A 22,408-nucleotide genomic window follows, 5' to 3' on the forward strand; every position below is an offset into this window, starting at 1 on the left:
TTGACTTAAGTTGAATACTTAAGGACCATTCTCAAATCACTAACAATGAAAGGCAAAAGCTGTTATGCAGATTGACACATATTGAACTTTAACTTAAGAATAAACTAAATGGCACCTGCAGGTATTATTTCTGATAAGGATTTTGCTGTCATTGCTTTGACATGACATGTACACTACACATACATGTATAATGAAATGCGCAATACAACGTGCCACTGGAAGGACTTAACTCTGCCACAAGCAGCCAAAACGTGTTGTTCGTCAAGTAGTGCTCAGTCTGATTTTGGTACTCTGTTGGACTCAGATTCAGTTGGGGGGGGGGTCATCCTGAAAGGCACCATGTTCTGTTAAACCCAGCTGCAGGCTGTTGGAAAAGGTCCAGCTGTATGATTGGCTTTATGTTTCAGCAGTGCCTACAGACCCAGGAAATGAGCTCAACCATTTCCCTCTTATCAATTTTATATAATGTGTTGGAATGTGTTTACACAAGAAGAAAACTGCGAGCCTTCACATTGACACCCCTGCTGGGTTATTTTCTATTTGTATTCAAATTGGTAAAATGATACTTGTAGTAGAAGTAAAAGACAAAAGAGGATTCTCTATGCTGGCAACACAGTCAGCCCCTGAGCTCTGTAAATGGAGAAATCTGTGAACCGTTCCCTCCCAAAAGCTCTAAACCCAGCCATGATATCCCCTCTAAAAACCCTAGATCAGCATCCAGTAAAGCACTCCCTCATTCTCATTGTGTTTGGTGAATGACAACTCTGATTTATACACTTTTTGTGAGGAGGAGGTCCTGTGGGGCTATTTGATGCACTAGTAATATAATTCCAATACATTTTTATATACACGATACAGATTGTTGGCAGTAACTGCTGTCCTTATAAACTATCTATCTTTGAATGTATCTCTCCTTCCTTCTCCCTACACCTTGCCTCCACAGAGGTATCTCTCAGACTGTGTGAATCCATTTGAGGTCTGGCTTTGATGTTTGATGCTGTGCGTCCTGCAGAGACTCTCTCCTGCACTGAGGTGGAAATGCACCACTGCATCCCACCAAACTGAACTGAACACATTTCAGTGGAAAGAGGGAGATTCTTTCAACGGGCTTTGCTTTTTCTCTATCTGCCACCAACATGTTACTGGACTGAATAGTTCTTGACAGCTGATGTCAACCTTGCACAAAGTTTAAAACTGCTCAAAGCTATAATTGTACGGATATCTTGCACCCATCATCCCTCACTGTTAATGGTTTGAAAAACAACTGTGGGAAAAAAAGTGTACAGTATGAAAAGTGTAGATGCAAGTGTTCACCACAGAGCTAAAGCTAGCAGTAGCTTTCTTGTTTTCAGTCCTTTTTGAGAAAATATTTCCAGAACCTCTCAAAGAAGGGGAACTAAACTTGAAAATCCCCTTCTCAAATTTAAAACAAGTCTTGCACCAAGTACAGTCTGTGCCATGGTCAATGCCTGGATTATCCCAGGCATTATTTATGACAATGAACACACTTTGAGAAATGCTGCTACCACAGGCTGTTAAATATTGATGCTGGACATAGCAATGAATGATTCCTCACCTTCTCTCCTGTTGACCTTTGCAAAGACCGGCCCATGGCTGCTGGTGAGCTGGGAGGAGCTTCTGAACGATGATGGCGGCAGATTGGCCACCAGCGGGCTGTCACATACCTCTGTTAACCAATCAAAAGCAGAAAAGACAGTTTAAAATCATGGATTGTTTCATCGAATATATGGATCTATATGTTACAGCAAGTTATCCGTCATTTTAACACTGACTGATGGAAGTTTTCTAATAATCATAAGGTCAAACTTAAGGTTTGAGTAATCTGTTGTCAAAAAAGACAACTGGTTTTCAGCAGGAGAGCAAAGTCATTGGCAACCTTTTAAAGCCTCATACACTTTGATGTTAATAAATGAATGAATGAAGCTTCGTAGAAGGGAACAAATTGACTCTTAATGAATGACCTATTAACATTAAGTATATGATGATGAAGAACGTACACTTTACTCTGATGCAGCAACAAAAAACGCCATGTGAAACAGTCCTTCATCGCGGACACATGGAATTTCCTAACAGTAAATTGCAAGCACTGACATACAAGAAAAGGAAACAAGTGTGTAAATCGTTTACCTGTTTTTGTCATCATAATACATGACGAATATTAAACTTGATTTGTTCAAGATTTATATCTGCTGCTTAAATTGACCTTTGAGGGCCTGTGTCTCTTTCAGCCACATTTGTTTCTCTCTCTCTCTAACATTTAAATGCAAGTTTATTTTTTTACAGACAACACACTTTCCTGATTATTATAAAGGTTATTCCCTATCTTTATTCAAGAGCGTGTTCTTTCAATTTGAGAGCATCATTTATTGATTTCACGTTCAGATTTTGTATTTCTTTCAGTCAAACCCTGTCCTTGCACTTAGATTTGCTCTGCTTCTGCTCAAATTGTACGCTTGCACTCAGATATATTGCTGCTTGCACAGATTTCCTGTTTTCCAGTTTAAATCCTTCTCCTCACACTTAGGCTGCTTCTGTGCGCTGACTGCGCTCGTCAAATGTCTGCTCTCAGATTTCTGCTCTGCGCTTGGATTTTTTCTTTGCAAAAAACATTTCAAAATCCCTCAACCAATAGGAGGCCAGGTGAAGTGTCGTCTTGCTGGCGCGTTCACTTTACTTATTAGAGCGTCCCGTAAGGGCGGTTTCTTTAACCAGGTTTATAAACTCCCTCCATGGCTTAATTAAATGTAGCCTACTTCACTTGTGACTTTTTATTTTAAATGGTACTATTAACATTAACTTTACTTCCTGCAAATTAATTTGGTAGTCATATTTGCGGCACATCTATAATAACTGGCTTTCAAGCAGAGGTGTGGATTCGAGTCATATGACTTGGACTCGAGTCAGACTCGAGTCACCAATTTGATGACTGGACTCGACTTGACAAAATCACAAAACACTTGCGACTCGACTTGGACTTGAACACCAATGACTCAGGACTTGACTTGGACTTGGAGAAGTTCAGATCTTGTACTTGAGTAAAGTACCTGAGTGTAGGAATACTCGGTTACAATAAAAAGTCCTGCATTCAAAAGTACAAAAGTATTAGCATCAACCACCTGCTGAGGGATCTAGATTCAGGTGTTCTTTTCCCCATAGAGACCGCCTCGCAGCACATTATCCCTTGCATAAAAATAGATTGTGGGTCCCATGTTGTACACAGTGGAAATAAACATTCTGGTTACCTCAACATCAGGGATCTTATACATTAAACTCCTTCTGAATCAAACCGTCACGGTAGCATTACCTTACTGATCCCTCTTAAAATAGAAGAAAACACGTTACTTTACCAGCAGAGAGAAAATTGATTATTAAATTATTAATGTGACTAATAAAGAGCAGTTTGATTATTAAGTATTATTCTGTTGATCGATGTCATTACATTTGGTGAAAAGCACATAATGACTTGTTTAAGACTCGTTTTGTCAAAGTTTAGGACTTGGGACTTGAACTTGCCCATCCTGACTTGAGACTTGACTTGGACTTGAGCGCAAAGACTTGAGACTTGACTTGGACTTGAGCACAAAGACTTGAGACTCGACTCGGACTTGATCGCAAAGACTTGAGACTTGACTTGGACTTGAGCACAAAGACTTGAGACTCGACTCGGACTTGAGCGCAAAGACTTGAGACTCGACTCGGACTTGAACGCAAAGACTTGAGACTTGACTTGGACTTGAGCGCAAAGACTTGAGACTTGACTCGGGCTTGAGCGCAAAGACTTGAGACTTGACTCGGGCTTGAGCACAAAGACTTGAGACTCGACTCGGACTTGCAAAACAATGACTTGGTCCCACCTATGCTTTCAAGTGTTGTAAATTACGTGAACACTGTTGCTAGGCAACTGACAACAAAATATCTTTTTCTTAGTTATTTTATTGTTTAGGAATGGGGAAATATAATAAAAGAAAAATAAATGTTTCTTCACGTAATATTTTTATTTAAGATCGTATGTTGCCCTAAATTTGCTTCTGAGAAATGCACAATAAATGGTGTAACATGAACTGTATCTATACTTAGTGAGGGCAACATATGATCTTAAATAAAAAATGACATGAAGAAAAAATTATAATAGCCGCAAATAATAGCCGTCTGTGTGTGCCTTGTTCACTTCCGTTTCGCCTCTCATGCACTGATTCGCTAAACTGAACAGCCAATCAGAGTGATTTATTTTCCCACAGCCTTTTGCCGACAACCTCCCGATTCGGAAGGTGTCGGCACAGCCGAAAAGACACAACGGTGCTGGACACACCAATCTGAGTAGGGCGACAGGACGCTCATCGTCGGCCAGACATCTATCGACGGCCGAAATCGGCTGGAAAACAGGAAATCTCTGCAAGCAGCAATATATCTGAGTGCAAGCGTAGTTTGAGCAGAAGCAGAGCAAATCTAAGTGCAAGGAAAGGGTTTAACTGAAAGAAATACAAAATCTGAATGTGAAATCAATAAATGATGCTCTCAAATTGAAAGAACACGCTCTTGAATAAAGTAAGGGAATAACCTCCATAGATTATCAGAGTGATGTGCCTTTGCTAAGGTCTAGCTTTATGTGATGTTGTAAGGGCCACTTTCAAATAGTTTACAAATAAAACTGCAGACATACAGAGAAGGACCCATACAGTTTACTATATACTGTTTACAATAACTGGAGTGCCACCTGCCCAGTGGCAGACACAGATTGAATCTGTGTGTCAGCCAGTCTGCTGATGAGAAAGTGACTATGAGGGTTGTTGTTTTGCAGCTGACAAAAGCAGTTATGAAAGGAGCGGCGCCTTGATATGTAAATTATTCATGGAGAAACTAATTATCATATGTTCACATTCCATGATTACTATGCAAGAGTAATCTAAAATCTCTACTTTTAAATGGATGTTCGTTTTGCACAACTGAAAAGAGAGCCAGTTCAAAGTATTCACAACCCATTCAGAAGTGCCAGGTCGGTCTCCCTCCTCCGACAACAAGGCTTCAGATGAGATTACTTTGTCAATATTTTTGTACTTCATTTCAAGCACAGAGGGATTTTCATTACGTGGCTCTAAAAAACAACAGGCTGTTGACGGTTTTGAATAGCCTGTCATATCCACCTAAGTCTTCCCAGTGTAACTCCTCTCCACTGTGCACACACTTCAGGAGTTTGTGAGTGCATTCCAGCTCAGGTCAATTGCTGCAGCTTCAAACAGAAAGTCATTTGTATGAAACGTGTGGCTTTTACTGGTATAGGTTAGGATAGGGTTGTGTTTGTCTAAAACAGAAAGATATTGAGTTTAAAATGATTTAAAACAGAAAAAAACAGGACATGTCCATAGTTGAGAGGCTGGAAAATACAAGATCTGACACATTAGCATTAACATTTTAAAAATGTAATCAACGTTATTACTCCTGAACTTAATAAAATAAAACCTTATCAGATGTTTAAGTAGCATTACACCTTTATTTCCATCTAGTAAGACCTGAGGCACAGAGCAAGCCATTGAATATAGTGGAGCACCAGCTGCAAAATACAGTAGAAATAGTGTAGAGCGGTGAACTGAGAACTGTAAAAGGTCCTTACACACCAAACTGACACCAAAGAACACCAAAGAACAACAAAGAACACGTCCCGACGGAACGTGGCCTCACTCGGCCTCACGTGGCCTCACGTGGCCTCACGTGGCCTCACGTCTCCTGCGTCTTGGCCATGTTTCGTACTGGAACCATAGACTGTATATGACTGCAACACACATCACAAAGACATCTTCCAACGGCCAAGTAGCACGTACGAATTGCGCATGCGTGAGTGGCAATAACTCTCCTTACCAGCAGGCGGCGGTAGTGTGTATTCGTCATTCAAAAGAGGCAACAACCGGAAGACAGACCAGAGTCCTGCATGGGTCTGATTTTCAAGACCCGCTCCCGCCCCGCACCCGCGACGTGCAATACCGAACCCGCCCCCCGCACATATTGCCAATTAGTTCCGCAACCCGACCCGACCCGTCGGCACAGGATCCGCAACCCGACCCGAACCCGCATATATACTGTATGAGCAGTGAAAACATACAATTATTAACACACGCAGTTGCATATTTGTCTAAAAAAGTGTGGGATGTTGGTTATTTTCCCTATGTCCCTTACTTCCGTTTCGCTTCTCATGCACTGATTCGCTAAGCTGAACAGCCAATCAGAGTGATTTATTTGACTGATGGCCTTTAGCCGACAGCCTCCCGATTCAACATGTCGAAACGGTGGCGGAAGGTGTCGGCACGGCTGAAAAGACACAACGGTGCGGGACATACCAAGACACACCAGTCTGAGTAGGGCGGCACGACGCTCATCGACGGCCCGACATCTATCGACGGCCGAAATTGGCTTGGTGTGTAAGGGACTTAAAACCTATACTTTGAGATATTGTGTTGTGAGAGCACGGCCTTGGCAAGAAAAGCTGGTTAGGAGAAGCAGAGGTGTTTCAACAGGCGAGGCGGATTTTCCTCGGAGGAGTAGTGACATATAAAGATGTTACCGGTAAAGCACATATACAGATTAGAAGAAAATGAAGGTAAAGACTCAGACTGATAGACAGATATTCAAAGCAATGTGGTTTCTTTACAAAATCCTTGACAGAAGCAAGAAAAAAGAACTGGATGGGATTCAATTGCAATAACGACTGAATCAGTGCAAACTTAGCATCTCAAAATGCAGCATTGTTTTTCACTCAGTCAATCAGCAACTCTCAGCCACAATAACTCGACTTGTTTGTTAGAAGCATCAACTGATGTGAGTCAGTGCCAATCTTGAGACTTAAAAAAATTGAGAAGATTTTGAAACCAAGACAGCTGTTGTGGAGGTCATCCCCCAGAAAATAAATTTAGTTTTTAGAGACTTTATTTCCTGCATTCTGGTGACTGCTTACAGATTAATTAATCCCTCTGGTGAACATTTGCGTGAATCTCTGGTATAATCCAATATTCTTGGATTGATTTATTTGGTCCTGCCCCTTAGAGTGTGCATGCCACTGGACTCTCGAAGGTCATTTGCATCAGTTTGATATCCGTGCTTGATGTTAAAATCGACAAAGACATCTAAAATTTGAGGACTTCTTTCTCTTACCACTTCTATTTCTCTCAGTCTCTCACTCAGGAGGGAGGGTTACACACAGGTCCTGGTGGAAACACAACTGTACACTGACAGAAATGGGTTGTCATATTGAAAAAGAGGTATAAAAATATTTCATAAGATGGGAAAAATATGGAGGAATGGTGACCTCAGGAGAGTAAAAATGAAAATTGGGGGTCTACTAAACAAGTGTTCGGTGTGATGAGGCTGGTGTGTTTTTGCTTTGAGACACAGTGCTCCAGGAGCAAGAGAAACAGAAGCAGAGACAGAAAGCCTATCTGCAGTATATAATCCAGTTTACCATTTCAGTGAAGTAAGACAGCAACAGGTCTAGTGATGCTGAATACTGATGAGCACCATCCATCACTGCAACAAACTAAAGGTAAAAGAGTTCAGAGCCGAATGAAAGTGTGCTACAAACTCAGTCTTGACTTGTTGATCAGTGTGATGTCTCTCTCTCTCTCAGATAGGCAGGATCTAAGCGCAATACCCAAGAGGTAAACAGCTTTTTGTCTTTACAAACGTCTCACTCTTTACTTACAATAGACAAGGTTTATCTGCATAATACATCGTGTGACTGCGTGCTTGTAGAAACACTGCTATAAACTAAAAGAGCACTCACCTCCGCCAACTTTTCTTACTTAACAGATAACACTAAATGTCCTGTACGCACTTTGTACGCATCGGTATTCCTTGGGGTAAATTTGACCCCAGGCTGTTTTAGTAGTATAAAACATATACAAATTTCAATATTTTACACATCATTTGTGTTGATTGTGTAGGATGATATTGAGGTGACTATTACATGCAAATATATCATTGTAAAAAAAAAACTACCCTCTGCTTTAGTTATTGGTCCTTTAACAACATCAAAAATATCTTACTTTAACATTTTATTTCAGTTAGTGAGATTTTATGGTGATTTATATATTTGTCGATAATAGGAATTCTGAATGTATAAAGGGTTCTGTAGGGGGGAGGTCGGGGTAATGTTTTATTTAAATGGTTATTTATCTAGTTGACTAAAATACCTAAAGCACCAGAGACATACATGTTGGTTACAATTTGGAATATGATCATTGTCTTGAGTTTAAACTACTGGGGTCAAATTGACAGAGGATAAAGGGTGTAAAGTAAATCTGAGGATAACAGGAGGGTTAAGATGACAGCCTGTATTTAAACAATGCAAGACCTCTGTATTATCATTCTTAAAAATGCACATTTAGTGGAGGAAATGAAAACGAGCAGTGTTTTGGAGATCACTGATTGAGATTCATCCTCCTGGGAACCGAGAAAAAGAGGGTCTTCCAATTTTCTTTTCGGGTGATATCCTACCTATTTTGCATCCTAAACATCTTGCAATTTAGACTTTTTTTATTTTATTTTATTTGAAATGCACAACCTCACACTGTCCTTTTATACTCTATGTGACGTCTGCACAACTTACTAAGTACTCACTGCAGAAATGTCAATGCAGATTGGCTACTAAAATGTCTTCATCTAACTTCAACCATAGTTATCCGAGTTGTGCACTTTCACCTGAAAGTATTTTTGAGCCTTTTGTCTATCTGGTCAAATGTGGTTGATGTGAGTCCTGCAGAGTGGAGCCTGACACCTTAAATGAGACGCTCTGCTGCCAGGCTGATGCTAACAATGAGAGAAATAGTGGATCTTTATTTCCTGTATTTCACTAGTCTGTTGGTGCCACACCAGGCAGACCTGTTGTTCTGCTGAATTTCACCATCTAAGCCTCGTTAGAAAGTTACATTACATGTATGCCGGATATACTTCAATTAACTTTTCACTGTAAAACTAAAGAAAACAATGCCGTCATTTTTTTTTTCATGCTGACTGCATTAATATGTGGCTCCATGTGAGGCAGACCTAATCAGCATAATTAAATTATCATAAGAAAGCTCCACTGCAACAAAGCAGCAATTAAAACATTTATCTGAATTATGTGAGGTTAACCCTCCCCCATTAGTACACATGCTGAGTGCTGAGACAAGCAACACAAAATGAATTTTGAAACTAATGAAAATAAGATTCAAAAATAACCAAAATAAAAAAGGTCAGTATGCAGATTAGGAAAAATTGCTGCAGGTTACATCACTTTTACTAATGGACCCAGGGGTAAATGTTGCGAGTATGTGATGAGCATCTTAATGGATCAGATTTGCATTTTAAAAGAAGAAATTGGAGGCATTCTTTTATTTTCTTCAATGAGAGGATATTCAGTCATTCTCTTAAAAAAAACCATCAAATTATTATACAATTTCTTTCTCATTTGCCTCAGTTAGGCTTGGCTCACCCTGGAGGAGAACACATACATTAGTTGCATTAAAATAAATACTTATTAAGTACTTTTGTCATCGGCTATTTGTGCAGAACAAGAGGCCATCAGCAATATTTGAGTTGTTTTAGTGTTGGTTAGACCTTTCCGTTCTCCCTAACCTCCTCTCTTTGCATATGTTGTGGCATTATAACAAAAATAATGATATTTCCATCTTTAGTTATTTAGTGGGAATGCTGATACAGCATTCCAAACTACTTGTACTTCTGCGCACACATTATTTATTCTTATTCCGCCGGGTTATTTTGCGCCTCTTCTGCTCCCACATTCCACATCGCAGAAATTCCATTCAAACATGAAAACGTTCAGCTTGATCGGGAATCGATGGCTATTACTTTTCTCATTCATAACTTTCATATTTACAGAGATATATCCCATAATTCATCACATGTTCAACATGCAAGTCGATGGAGAAACTCTTCAGACTTGAAAAATCTTCATACCACTTCAACTGCTACTGTTCCTGCATATTTTTACTGAGAAACCTCATTCCAACTTTAAAATGTTACATATCTTTCTGACATTATTCGTCTTACACAACTTTGAAATCAGATTCATACTTTTAGAGGTATTAAACATTGTTCAGACCTTGGTATAAGAGGCCTACTTCAGATTTTAACATTAGTGTGTATTGTGCAGCTCGAGGCTAGAGTGTGTGATGCCACAGGTAGAGTGAAGGAAAGCTTGAAAATCGCCTTCATATATATATATTTTTAAATGCCATAATTCCAAAACCCTACACTCCTGGGACATCATTTTTCATGAGAAACGTAGGAAAACATCTCTTAGCTTGAAAAAAAAAAGAAAATGAGGCAAAAAAGAATTAAACAAAATGCCTCTTGGGAGCATGAAGTGACAAAAGATTTCAACATGTCTCCATTAAGGCCCATTGTAAATGCAGCCTGATCTTTCCTCACAGTAGCAGCCACAAGCCTTTAGTTAATCTGCCAAAAAGGCCACATTATTGACCCGAAAGTACACAAAAAGCACACTTCAGACGCTCAGGGTCCTTGACATGCTTCACGCGTTGAAATTTCACCGATATCTGTTGCGGTTCTTCAACAAAACGTTCACATGTAAGAGGTTTATCTCTCATTCAGAACAATGGAAAGGCTCTCCTCTCACAGATTACTGCACATCACCATGGAAACCTTTGATCTTTGGGCTCAAGCACAGGTGTTTCATAACGTCGTTACCTCAAACATAAACACCTGTGTGTTGGAGATATGACATGATGATGTCATAACTCCAACTGACCTTCTCAGAACGCCACCAAACATCACATGATGGTTAACACTGTGGCCCTTAACGGCTCTACATCAAATCTGATGTTACGTAATGTGGTGTTACTATGGCAACGCATCCCTCGCCATAAAACACGATGTCGCTGTAACTCCTATGGACAGGGTCCAATCGTCCCCAATCTTCACTTGTATATCACCGGTCCATGCCTCAACAGCTCTACGCCAAATCTGAGATCTCACCATATGCCGTTTCTATGGAAGCGCATCCCTCGCCATAAAACACGATGTTGTCGTAAATCCTATGCAAATGGTCAAAACAGCAGCAGACTTCGGATAATGGTTAATGGTCCGGCCCTCAACAGCTCTACGTCAATTATGGGGTTTCATCATATGCCGTTTCCATGGAAACGCATCCCTCGCCATAAAATACGATGTTGTCGTAACTCCTATGAAAATGGTCAAAACAGCACCAGACTTCAGATGATGGTTAATGGTCCAGCCCTCAACATGTTTATGTGCCATTAGTGAGTTTTCCTCAAAAGCTGTTGCCATAGAAAGGCATCCCTCGCCGTAAAACACGATATTGCTATAACTCCTATGAAAATTGTCAAAAAGTGCTCAAACTTCACATGTGTGCTAATAGTCCAGCCGTGAAGATATCTACGTGACAGTTTTGAGATTTCTTCAAATGCCGTTGCCATGGCAATACAATGGTCGCCATAAAATACGGTTTTCTTAAACTTCAGTGAATATGCTCCAAACGGTCCAAAACTTCAAAGGTTTGGTAACGATGCAGCCATCAACACATCTAAGCGTATTATGGGGTTTCATCAAATGCCGTTGCCATGGCGACAGATCACTCACCATCAAGTTAGTTCAAAAGTTTGCAGTTCAAATATTTTCTGCTTTTCCAAGCCTTTTTACTTTATTTTCTTCTCTTATCACACATTCAAGCCCCCAGTGTTCATGTATCATTCAATCTAAATTCTACACTTTCTTCTTACACATTACATTTCAGCATAGCAGTTCAGCATACATTTTTCAGCATAAAGCATTCCCACTAGCAATTTATTCAGGAATTGCATTCGAGTTGAAAATAATATTCTTATAAACTGTGATTAAGCTGCTTGATAACATTTCATTTTGAATACTTTTGAGACAATTCCCTGCTACATCTTTAAACTGGTTTAAGTCCTTGAGGATGAATTTAAGAAGCTGAATAAAACATAAAGTGAGAAACCAAGCGCATCAAACTGTGACTTTGTTATGTACTTCACACAAGAAAAAACAATATGAACCCAATATTCCTGGTAACCTGTTTGTAACTGGGTAGGTAGAGTAGCACCAGAACATCATACAGTAAATATAAAAGGGGTGGGCTATAAAAAAAGGACCTTTTCTTCGAGTTGCTTGAAGTGTTTTTTGTCTTCGTGGTGAAGGTTTCTCCTTCTCACTTCTGACTCACCAAAGTCTGGCCCCTTCAAAGGCGGGTGCTTCTACAATCAGTTTCTACTAATTCACCCAGGTGTTCCACACAGGTGATTTCAATAGTACTCATTATGTGACTTCTAAAAACATCTGCACAACTGAGGATATTTGTCCTGTTATTTAATGAATAATTGAGCCATCAGTAACGAAAGAAGCAAAACACCAATTCCAAGTTTTAGAACAATATATTTTCTGTACCCATGTTAGGGTTTTTACATTGAAATACTGAATCTGCAGCACCTGTATTTGCTGATCTGTAAGCAAGGATATACTTTCCATGGGTGAGATGCTTCAACTAAAAAACAACTCATTTCCCCAAGGCCTGTTCAACAACTCTCATCCAGAAGTATTAACTTGATGGTGTTTGGTTTGGGGTGAGGCGAAGTTTAGCGTCATTACATACACTAAAACTATTTCACAAAGACAGGAGGTCAGACCAGAGTCAGCACAAGAAATTATGGTAATCATTTTTAAGAAGCACGTACATATCCCACTCCCACTGTGCCACTCCACTTATCAACCCAACAAATATAAAAGCTGTCATTAAATCGGAATGGAGGCAGGTCAAAGCAGCAGATTAGATCATTATTACATTTATTCATGGCTAATCTGATGGTAATTTGCAGTGTAATTGATTGAAAGGGGCAATGAGGCAGCATGCCGAGACATGCAATAGGAAAAGCACTTTGAGTAGCACAATGGGTTCAGTAATAGTATACATAATAAGAATAATACTTTAAAAGTAAATAAAGTTCAAGGTACTTTCAACTCAAGTCTTATTTATGCAATTTGAGGTTAAGAGACCTTGTTGATAGAATGTACAAATCAGAGGGCTTGATATTTAAACCCCATATTATGTGCAGTTTTACATAAGTCATATTTATCACAACATCCATCCATCTTCTCCCGCTTATCCGTGGTCGGGGGTCGCGGAGGTAGCAGTTCCAGCAGAGAGCCCTAAACTTTCCTTTCCCTGGCCCACATCAACCAGCTCTGACTGGGGGATCCCAAGGCGCTCCCAGGCCAGCGAAGAGATATAATCCCTCCACCTGGTCCTAGGTCTACCCCTTGGTCTCTTTACATTACATTACATTGCATTTAGCTGACGGTTTTATCCAAAACGTCTGTCTCTTCCCAGCTGGACGTGCCTGGAACACCTCCCAAGGGAGGCGCCCAGGTGGCATCCTTACTAGGTGCCAGAACCACCTCAACTGGCTCCTTTCGACGCGAAGGAGGAGCGGTTCAACTCCGAGTCCCTCCCGGATGACTGAACTTCTCACCTTATCCCTAAGGGAGACGCCAGCCACCCTGCGGAGAAAACCCATCTCGGCCGCTTGTATCCACGATCTCATTCTTTCGGTCATGACCCATCCTTCATGACCATAGGTGAGGGTAGGAAAGAAAATGGCGCGGTAGACAGAGAGCTTTGCCTTCAGGCTCAGCTCTCTTTTCGTCACAACGGTGCGGTAAAGCGACTGCAGTACCGCTCCCGCTGCTCCGATTCTCCGGCCCATCTCACGCTCCATTGTTCCCTCACCCGAGATACTTGAACTCCTTCACTTGGGGAAAGGACTCATTCCCTACTTGGAATGGACAGTCCATTGGTTTCCTGCTGAGAACCATGGCCTCAGATTTGGAGGTGCTGATCCTCATCCCAGCCGCTTTACACTCGGTTGCGAACCGATCCAGTGAGTGCTGAAGGTCGCAGACCAATGAAGCCATTAGAACTACATCATCTGCAAAAAGCAGTGGTGCAATCCTTAGTCCACCGAACTGCAGACCCCTCCCCCACGATTATGCCTCGAAATCCTATCCATGTATATTACAAACAGGATTGGTGACAAAGCGCAGCCCTGGCGGAGGCCAACCCTCACCGGAAATGGGTCCGACTTACTGCAGAGGACCCGGACACAGCTCTTGCTTTAGGAGTACAGATATTGGATGGCCCTGAGTAGAAGCCCCCTCACCCCATACTCCTGTGGCATCTCCCACAGTAACTCCCTGGGAACCCGGTCATACGCCTTCTCCAAGTCTACAAATCACATGTAGACCGGATAAGCGTACTTCCAGGCCCCCTCCAGGATCCTTGCGAGAGTAAAAAGCTGATCCGTAGTTCCACGACCAGGACGGAATCCGCATTGTTCCTCCTCAATCTGAGGTTGGACAATCGGCCTGACCCTCCTTTCGAGTACCTTAAGTGTAAACTTTCCCGGGGAGGCTGAGTAGTGTGATGCCTCTGTAATTGGCACACACCCTCTGATCCCCCTTTTTGAAAAGGGGAACCACCACCCCGGTCTGCCACTCCTTCGGTACTGTTTCTGATTTGCAACGTTGATGAGTCGTGTCAACCATGACAGTCCCTCAACACCCAGAGCCTTCAGCATTTCTGGGCGGATCTCATCCACCCCCGGGGCTTTGCCACTGTGGAGTTGTTTCACGACCTCAGTGACCTCCCCCTGGGAAATTGGCGTTGATCCCCCGTCATACTCCAGCTCTGCCTCTACCATAGAGGGCGGAGTTGTTGGGTTCATGAGTTCCTCAAAGTGCTCCTTCCAATGCCCTAACACTCCATCAGTTGAGGTCAACAACGTCCCATCCTTACTGTACACAGCTTGGATGGTTCCCTGCTTCCCCCTCCTGAGGTGTCGGACAGTTTTCGAGAACAACTTTGGTGCCGCCCGAAAGTCCTTTTCCATGTCTTCTCCGAACTTCTCCCACACCCGCTGCTTTGCCACGGCTGAGGCTGCTGCCCTTCGGGCCTGTCGGTACCTTGCTACTGCCTCGGGAGTCCCCCGGGATAACAAATCCCTGAAGGCTTCCTTCTTCAGTCGGACGGCTCCCCTGACCACCGGTGTCCACCAGGAGGTTTGAGGTTTACCGCCCCTTGAGACCATAGCTCCCTGCCGCAGCTTCGGCAATAGAGGCTTTGAACACCGCCCACTCTGGTTCAATGTCCCCAACCTCCACAGGAATGCCCGAAAAGCTCCGCCGGAGGTGTGAGTTGAAGGCCTCCTGAACTTGGGCCTCCTCCAGACGTTCCCAGTTCACCCGAACTACACGTTTGGGCTTACCAGGTCTGTTCAGAGGCTTCCCCCGCCACTCGACCCAACTCACCACTAGATGGTGATCAGTTGACAACTCCGCCCCTCTCTTTACCCGAGTGTCCAAAAACATACGGCCTCAGGTTCGATGATACGATAACGAAATCAATCATGGACCTTCTGCCTAGGATACTCTGGTACCATGTACACTTATGCGCATCCTTATGTTCGAACATGGTGTTTGTTATGGCCAATCCATGAGTACCACAGAAGTCCAGTAACAAACCACCACTCCGGTTCAGATCAGGGGGGCCGTTCCTCCCAATCACGCCCCTCCAAGTGTCTCCATCATTGCCCACATGTGCGTTGAAGTCTCCCAGCAAGATTAAAGAGTCCCCTTCAGGAGCCCCATGCAGGACTCTTTCCAGGGTCTCCAAGAAGGCTGTATACTCTGAACTGCAGTTGGGTGCATAATCACACACAACGGTGAGAGTTTTTCCCCCCATAACCCGCAGGCGTAGGGAGGCGACCCTCTCGTCCACTGGGGTAAACTCCAACAGAGAAGCACCCAACCGGGGACTTGTGAGTATCCCCACACCCGCCCGGCGCCTCACACCTTGGGCAACTCCGGAGAAGAATAGAGTCCAACCCCTATCCAGAAGTAAGGTTCCAGAGCCAATGCTGTGCGTAGAGGTGAGCCCAACCAGATCCAACTGGTAACGCTCCACTCCCGCACAAGCTCCGGCTCCTTCCCCCCCAGAGAGCGGACGTTCCACGTCCCAAAAGCCAGCTTCTGTCGCCCGGGTCTGGTCCGTTGTGATCCTATGCTTTCACTGCCACCCTTCTGGTAGCGCACCCGACCCCATCGCTGTTTCCCGTAAGTGGTGGGCCCTAGGGACAGAGAAGCGGAGGTTTTGCCCACGTTGCCTTTTCGGGCTGTGCCCGGCCGGGCTCCGCGGCAAGCCCGGCCACCATACGCTTGCAGACGAGTCCTCCTTCTGGGCCTGGCTCCAGAAGGGGACCCCGGGCTTCCTCCGGGCCGGGTATCCTCACTTCGTGTGTCGTCTTTCATGAGGTATTTTGAACCAATCTTAGTCTGGCCCCTTGCCTGAGACCAATTTGCCATGGGAGACCCTACCAGGAATACAAGGTTCCAGACAACACAGCCCCCAGGTTCATCAGGGCACACAAACCTCTCTACCACGGTAAGGTGCTGGTTCTTCAGAGAGGTTTATCCCAACATCTCTAATTGAAAAGATACATTTTTAAAACTGTTATTCTTTACCATAAACACACTACGATTTTAATCTCAATACCTGAAAATCTGTAAAAACGGAAAGTAACAAAAATGTGACAAAGTCTGTTACACATGACATATATTAACGTTAATGGTGAAAATGAAAAGGTCTTCAAATGCAGCACTTCACCATTATTATAAGAGCAGCAGGGTTTTCTTCAAAGAAAAAGGTAACTGCATTGAAAAGCCATTCAACAGTAATGACCCCGCTGACAGGAAAGAGAGATCCTGATACAGAAGAAAAGGACCTTATTGCTGAAACTCGTGTTTCTGTTCACCGCAGAGCTGCAGCTTTGTGAAGGTGAGCGGGGAGTCGGGCAAATTAATCTGACATCACACACACCCAAAAGAAAAAGAAAACCCACTGATGGGTGAAATGAGAGAAGGAGTTGGGAGTGTCACTGGTTGACTTAAACTACAATGAATGTCCACACAGGGCACCGAATCAAACTCCTCCACTTCTTTATTTGTGCTAATTTCTTCATCTTCTTCTTCTTATGTTATGACCCATCTCACTAACACAAATATATGTCCTTTAAGTTCTCTTTCAGTTTTACTTCAAAATTGTTGTTTCAGCTCAGCTTTATCCACTGTAAGAAATGTTGTCCTTGATTATGAACGTAACTTTCATACAACTCTTAGATATATGACTTTTCAAAACCAGTTGGATCTTGCATAATACTCAATGAAGGTTTTTCTTTGTTCTTAAAGAGAAATATGGCCAGTCTAAGAACTTAGGAAGCATATAAAAAAGGTATACATTTTAATTGTTTGTGATAACTTAATATAACTTTATGTCAAATGGCCTATATTTTAACTTTTAAAAAGGGAATAATATGAAGGAATTCCCTAAAGCAGTGTAAAGACACATTCAAAAATAATCCCACTCAATCATCAGAAGTGTGTGTTGGTGTCCATTTCTACAAAGACCCTGCCGTCCTCTTTTTGTATTTTCTCTCTCATACATTTCTGGGCATTAAGACAAAAGCCATAGGCCCCAAATAGGGAAGTAACCTCCAGTCAATGAACAGTGTGTTGAAGATGTTCCCTGTCCAGGTGTCATATCGCAAAGATGTCACACCCCTCGGTGTCTTTCAATCCATGTCTCTGCTGATAATGAAGTCACAGTTTTAGCATCTGTATGATGAAAACAGCTGGATCAGAATGTATCATTGCTGTGTTTATATAGTGCTTTAATCACCCCTTGTAAGATTTTACAAGTCATCATTCACCAATACACACCTTATTCATACAGAGTAATATGCCACTTGCTTGAGGAGGCGAACATTCACACAACTCAGGGTTAAGTATCTTGCAGTTAAACATCGACAACCTCACAACCTTCCAAATTTAAAGCCAACTGCAATCCATCACAGCGACAGTCGCTCCATTATTTAGGCCTATATCATTGTGCTTACAATCTACTAAACCCAAATAGTAAAACAAAAATATTTAGAAAATGATTTTTGGTTTGAAATCAAGACAACTTTGATGCAATACATCAAATGTAACATAAAGTAATGAAACACTGACAACACTTCATAATTCCTCCACTACTGATATTTTAGTCTAACAGCATAGGGCTTTTACCCGAGTGAAATTTCCTTTTGCAACCAATCAATAAAAGAAAAAAGCAATAACATATTTTACTAATAATTGCCACAGCATTTTTTGGCCATGTCAATCCCCGGCAGGCTGTCATAAAAAGCTGATGATTCACGGACCACATAAACAAGTCACCCATTAACACAGTGTGTGTTTGATAATAGCTGATGCCTTTACTTTCCTCCTGCTTCAGAGAGTGACAGAAAATAGTGAGCTCAGCAGAAAGCGGCTGCCTCTTGGACCAATAACAAGACGTCTGAGATACTGACAGGGTCGTCTGATGAATGGCTCTGTTTTTAGGGAGGCAGACATACACTGAGGAGTAGGCCTTGGGCAAACACAAAATCCCTCAGGTCACAAAGGCAGATGGATGAACTGCAGCTCTCTGTCACTTTTATCGCTTAACTACATGTCCCTGAATTAATAAATCTAGATTCATGACTGGCTGCTCCAGGCTCACACCCCACCTTTTTATAACCTTGACTTAATCAAAACCTCTTCATGACTCCACTTCTACTAAACACATTTTCATAAATGACCCCATAAAAAAAAAGTAAGGTGTCATTTATTCTCCACTACTTTGCTCTATCCTCACAGTGTTTCTCAAGACTCCTGCGTGTCATGAAGCATAAAGGACAGAGGGGTTTCGCAGAGAAAATGTCTCACCCATTCACACCAAATTGATTTTATTCAGAGGTTTATGTTCTCTCAATGCACACCATCAGCTCATTGGAAAGTAATACATTCTGATGAGACAGGGCTGTTTGCATATGAAGCAGAGAGCTAGACTTACAATTCAAATCAACTTCTCTCGCAGCATATTTTTTACCAACTTTTACTCTGTCTTGGTGGTCTGAAGGAGATACATTTTCAGCAGTCTGAGAAAATAACAGAGCCACAGTGCTTCCCTCCTCAGTCTCAGCTAAATAATCAAACACACCCTCCTACGGTCTCACACATCTGAGATGAAACGATCCTGAACAACCATTCGGTGAAATATTAAAAATGAAGACAGAGTTCAAATTGGGATTTACAGAAATGCTAAAGAATTATGTCTATCTGTAAGTTTGTGTTGAAGTGGTGCCTATGGTTACTGCAAAATGAAACTAAACTAAGGATGATAGTATGGAAGACACAATTCCATTAAAGTTGATGAATGAAGGTCAAGTTGAAGGAAGGAGGAAGAATGATACCGAGAGACATTGTCAGTCCTGGAAATTATGATGGAAAAGTAATTGAATGATTATGATTAATTAATGACAATTCCCATGAGAATAATGATAGCATAAGTCATGAACTCAAATGCTTAATACGACTTGTGTTTTCCAGACCAAAAACAAGCACTTTCTCACTCTACCATTAAAAAACTACTTTATTTGACTAAAGAGGTCAGAGTGAAAGGCATGCAGATCATATGATATCTAGGACCTATACTTCCACCACTGGTTTCTTTTAATCATGAAGAATTATTTTCCTTTAACCTTAGCAGAGTTTTATTTGCCTCATCTTGACGAAAACTTGAGGCAACAAGAGTGTTGGAAGGCATTGATAATCAACTCAATAATAGTTTTAACACAAGAACAAAACAGAGTTTAGAGAGAAGTGTCCTCTGTGACCTCCACTCAGTTGAGCAATTGTTGAATGAGGCTGGCTTAAAGGTTATCAGTGGAGAGTTCGACAAAATTACAAAAAATGGCGGATGTCATGTAACAAAAGCTATTCAACTATTAACTGTGTGTGAGAGCGAAAGAGGGACATTCATATTAACAGAGAAAAACGGAGAGTATCACTGAGGAAGATTAATGTGACAATGACAGAAACCTCCTGTCCTTCATGTACAAAACATGATGAATGATATGATGGTTCTTTACTGAGCTCAAACCTTCTCATTGCTTAGGAGGCATAATCTGGACCGAAGACAGGTCATTAAGTGGATGATAAAATATCTGACTGATAGACAGTGAAGTGATGCAGTAAAATCGCAGCTTTTCTAATTTGTCTCTTGAAAATGTCTGTGTCTAAGGCTCCGAGCCAACACACCAATTACATAGCGATTTGGGTCAATTTATTTCAAAACTCTCCATTCCCCTTTCTACACATGATCAATACAGTCGAGAAGCCACAATGCCCATTAATGAATACATCCCTATATTCTCGACTCTCCATACCGAGCACAACGGACCGGTGTCTGAAAAAGCTCATTAGTGGGGCTATTTTGTCAATCTGCCTACAGGGATGTCACATTAAAAGCTGCTCCTATTTACAACATAATTCAAAGAGAACACTATTACAGTGGGGGGAAGGTTTTTTATAGAGGTGCTTTCAAGAGTGCAACGACTGAAACGTTTCATTAAAACCTCCCGAGAGAAAACAGCTCATATGCATTCAGGGATTTAATGATGGGGAATAAGATGTATATCTATATCTGACACTTGTTGCAAGGTGAATTCCCACATTCCTTCACATCTGTTTTTTCTCAAGCAGACATTACATCAGCAGCCCTTTGCCTTCAATTCTGAAATCATCTCTTTACCCAAGACCCACTTTCGAGGATCTTTTGTGAAACGTGTCAAGTGTAAAACTGGAGCCGAAGAAGTCGCATTCTCCTCCTGTGCAGCTTAACACATCCATGGAAAAACCACAGTCGTTCATATCATTCTCTCATGAGGGAAGATCAAATACGGGAATAGCTCAAATAAGAACACTTGTGGGACTTGCTGTCTCTTAAAACTTGACAGCTTTAAATCCCCAAAAGATATGAGCTTTCAACCAAGCCCCCGCAGTGGTCGGATGAGACCCAGAAAACGGTTTGATTTGCATAATTCACAGAATAAACTGAATGAGCCACAGTACTTCTTTCCAAACTGGAGAAACAGGTCGTAGCACAGATCAGAAGTAACTGCTTTAACAAATAAAATGTGAGAACTCTTAAATAATGAAGGCAGATGTTAGGACTTTTATATGATAGGGTTGGAAACAATTAGCCAATTAAATAATTTGATGAACAGTTTTCATCAAGTCATTTTTTAAGTGAAATTAACAAAGTGGCAGCTCCCCCAGTGCCAGGATTTGCTGCTTTTCTCTGATTTACATGGATGTAATAAAGTTAAAAGCTTTGGGTTTTTGGACTGATGGTCGGATTAAACAGGACACTTGAAGGCTCATCTACTTGGTAAATTGACATTTTATAGGTTGCATAATGAATTGATCAATCAGGGAAATAAATAGATTGAGAAATGATTAAAAAAAAGATCATTCTTAATGGCAGCCTTTTGTTATCAGAGTTTAAATTATCTTTATGAAAATGTCAGTTATCATCTTTGTGAAAAGTAATACTTGTCATGATTGACCATTGTCCATTCTGCTAATAGTTTAGAAACTAAAACTTTTTTATTTTATATAACGGTCAACAGCCAAATGTCACAAACGTGCCAAATCCAACTCATTAGCTAGTGGCTTTGACTCGAGAAACGTCGGATCTCGTGCAAAAACAACCCATGTTTTTCGCTTTTCACAAAATTGAGAACGCACTCAACAGTCCGCTGTCTCGCAGGCAGCGCGCGGAGCCCCTCACCTTCTCCACCTGTCCCACAGGAGCCGAGCAGCAGCCAGCCGAGCAGCGCAGTAATCCCAATGACTCTTTTGTACCCCAAAAACATGTTGAAGCGACGGGATGCTGCAAATTATAATCCTATAAATCGGAGGTACAGTGTGTCCGTCCTCCTTCTTTACTCCTCCGTCTCTCCTGCTCGCTTCTCTCCTCTCCTCCGGCTCCGCTCCGGCGCGCTGCGCTGCGGTCGCCTTGCTGCCACAGTGGAGGGGCCGGCCGGGACCCAGTGGGGAGGAAGAGGAGGAAGAGGAGGATGATGCTCTCACACAGCCTGCCCTGCTACAAGTGATGGAGCGAAAGGAAGGAGTGAGGCAAAGAGGAGGGAGGGGAGAGTGTTGCAGGTCCCACGAATGGATCACTTTAGCGCAGGGAGTGCATGTGGCGGGTTGTGTTAACTCTTTATGCAGTATAATAAACTTTATGCTTTCAAATGCAATAAACAAATCAGTGTTTACGTTTATTTGCATAGGCAGGGCATGCAAAGTATGAGCCTCTTAGTTTGTGAGGAGTGTGTTACGGTGTGTGAAGCAGGCAGGACCCAAATGCAGATATAAACTGAAAAACTCCTTTATTTCAAGGTTATGCGATACAAACAAAGACAAA

At 42.0% G+C, this 22,408-nt stretch overlaps 1 protein-coding gene across 1 annotated transcript in view; it reads right to left on the reverse strand.

Annotated features, from left to right (window-relative positions):
* The window catches only part of LOC307019535 (contactin-associated protein-like 4), a 111,099-nt gene extending 89,000 nt beyond the window's left edge, over positions 1 to 22,099 (reverse strand). The window contains exons 1-2 of the mRNA XM_079650533.1: positions 21,770 to 22,099; positions 1,577 to 1,687 (exon numbers count right to left, since the gene is read on the reverse strand). Of these exons, the coding sequence (XP_079506659.1) occupies positions 1,577 to 1,687; positions 21,770 to 21,854 (196 nt within the window). The 5' untranslated portion in view covers positions 21,855 to 22,099. The remainder of the gene's footprint in view (positions 1 to 1,576; positions 1,688 to 21,769) is intronic.
* Positions 22,100 to 22,408: the final 309 nt, after the last annotated feature.

Source organism: Notothenia rossii (genome assembly GCF_949606895.1).
Source record: "Notothenia rossii genome assembly, chromosome: 1".
In the NCBI taxonomy this organism is placed as follows: Eukaryota; Metazoa; Chordata; class Actinopteri; order Perciformes; family Nototheniidae; genus Notothenia; species Notothenia rossii.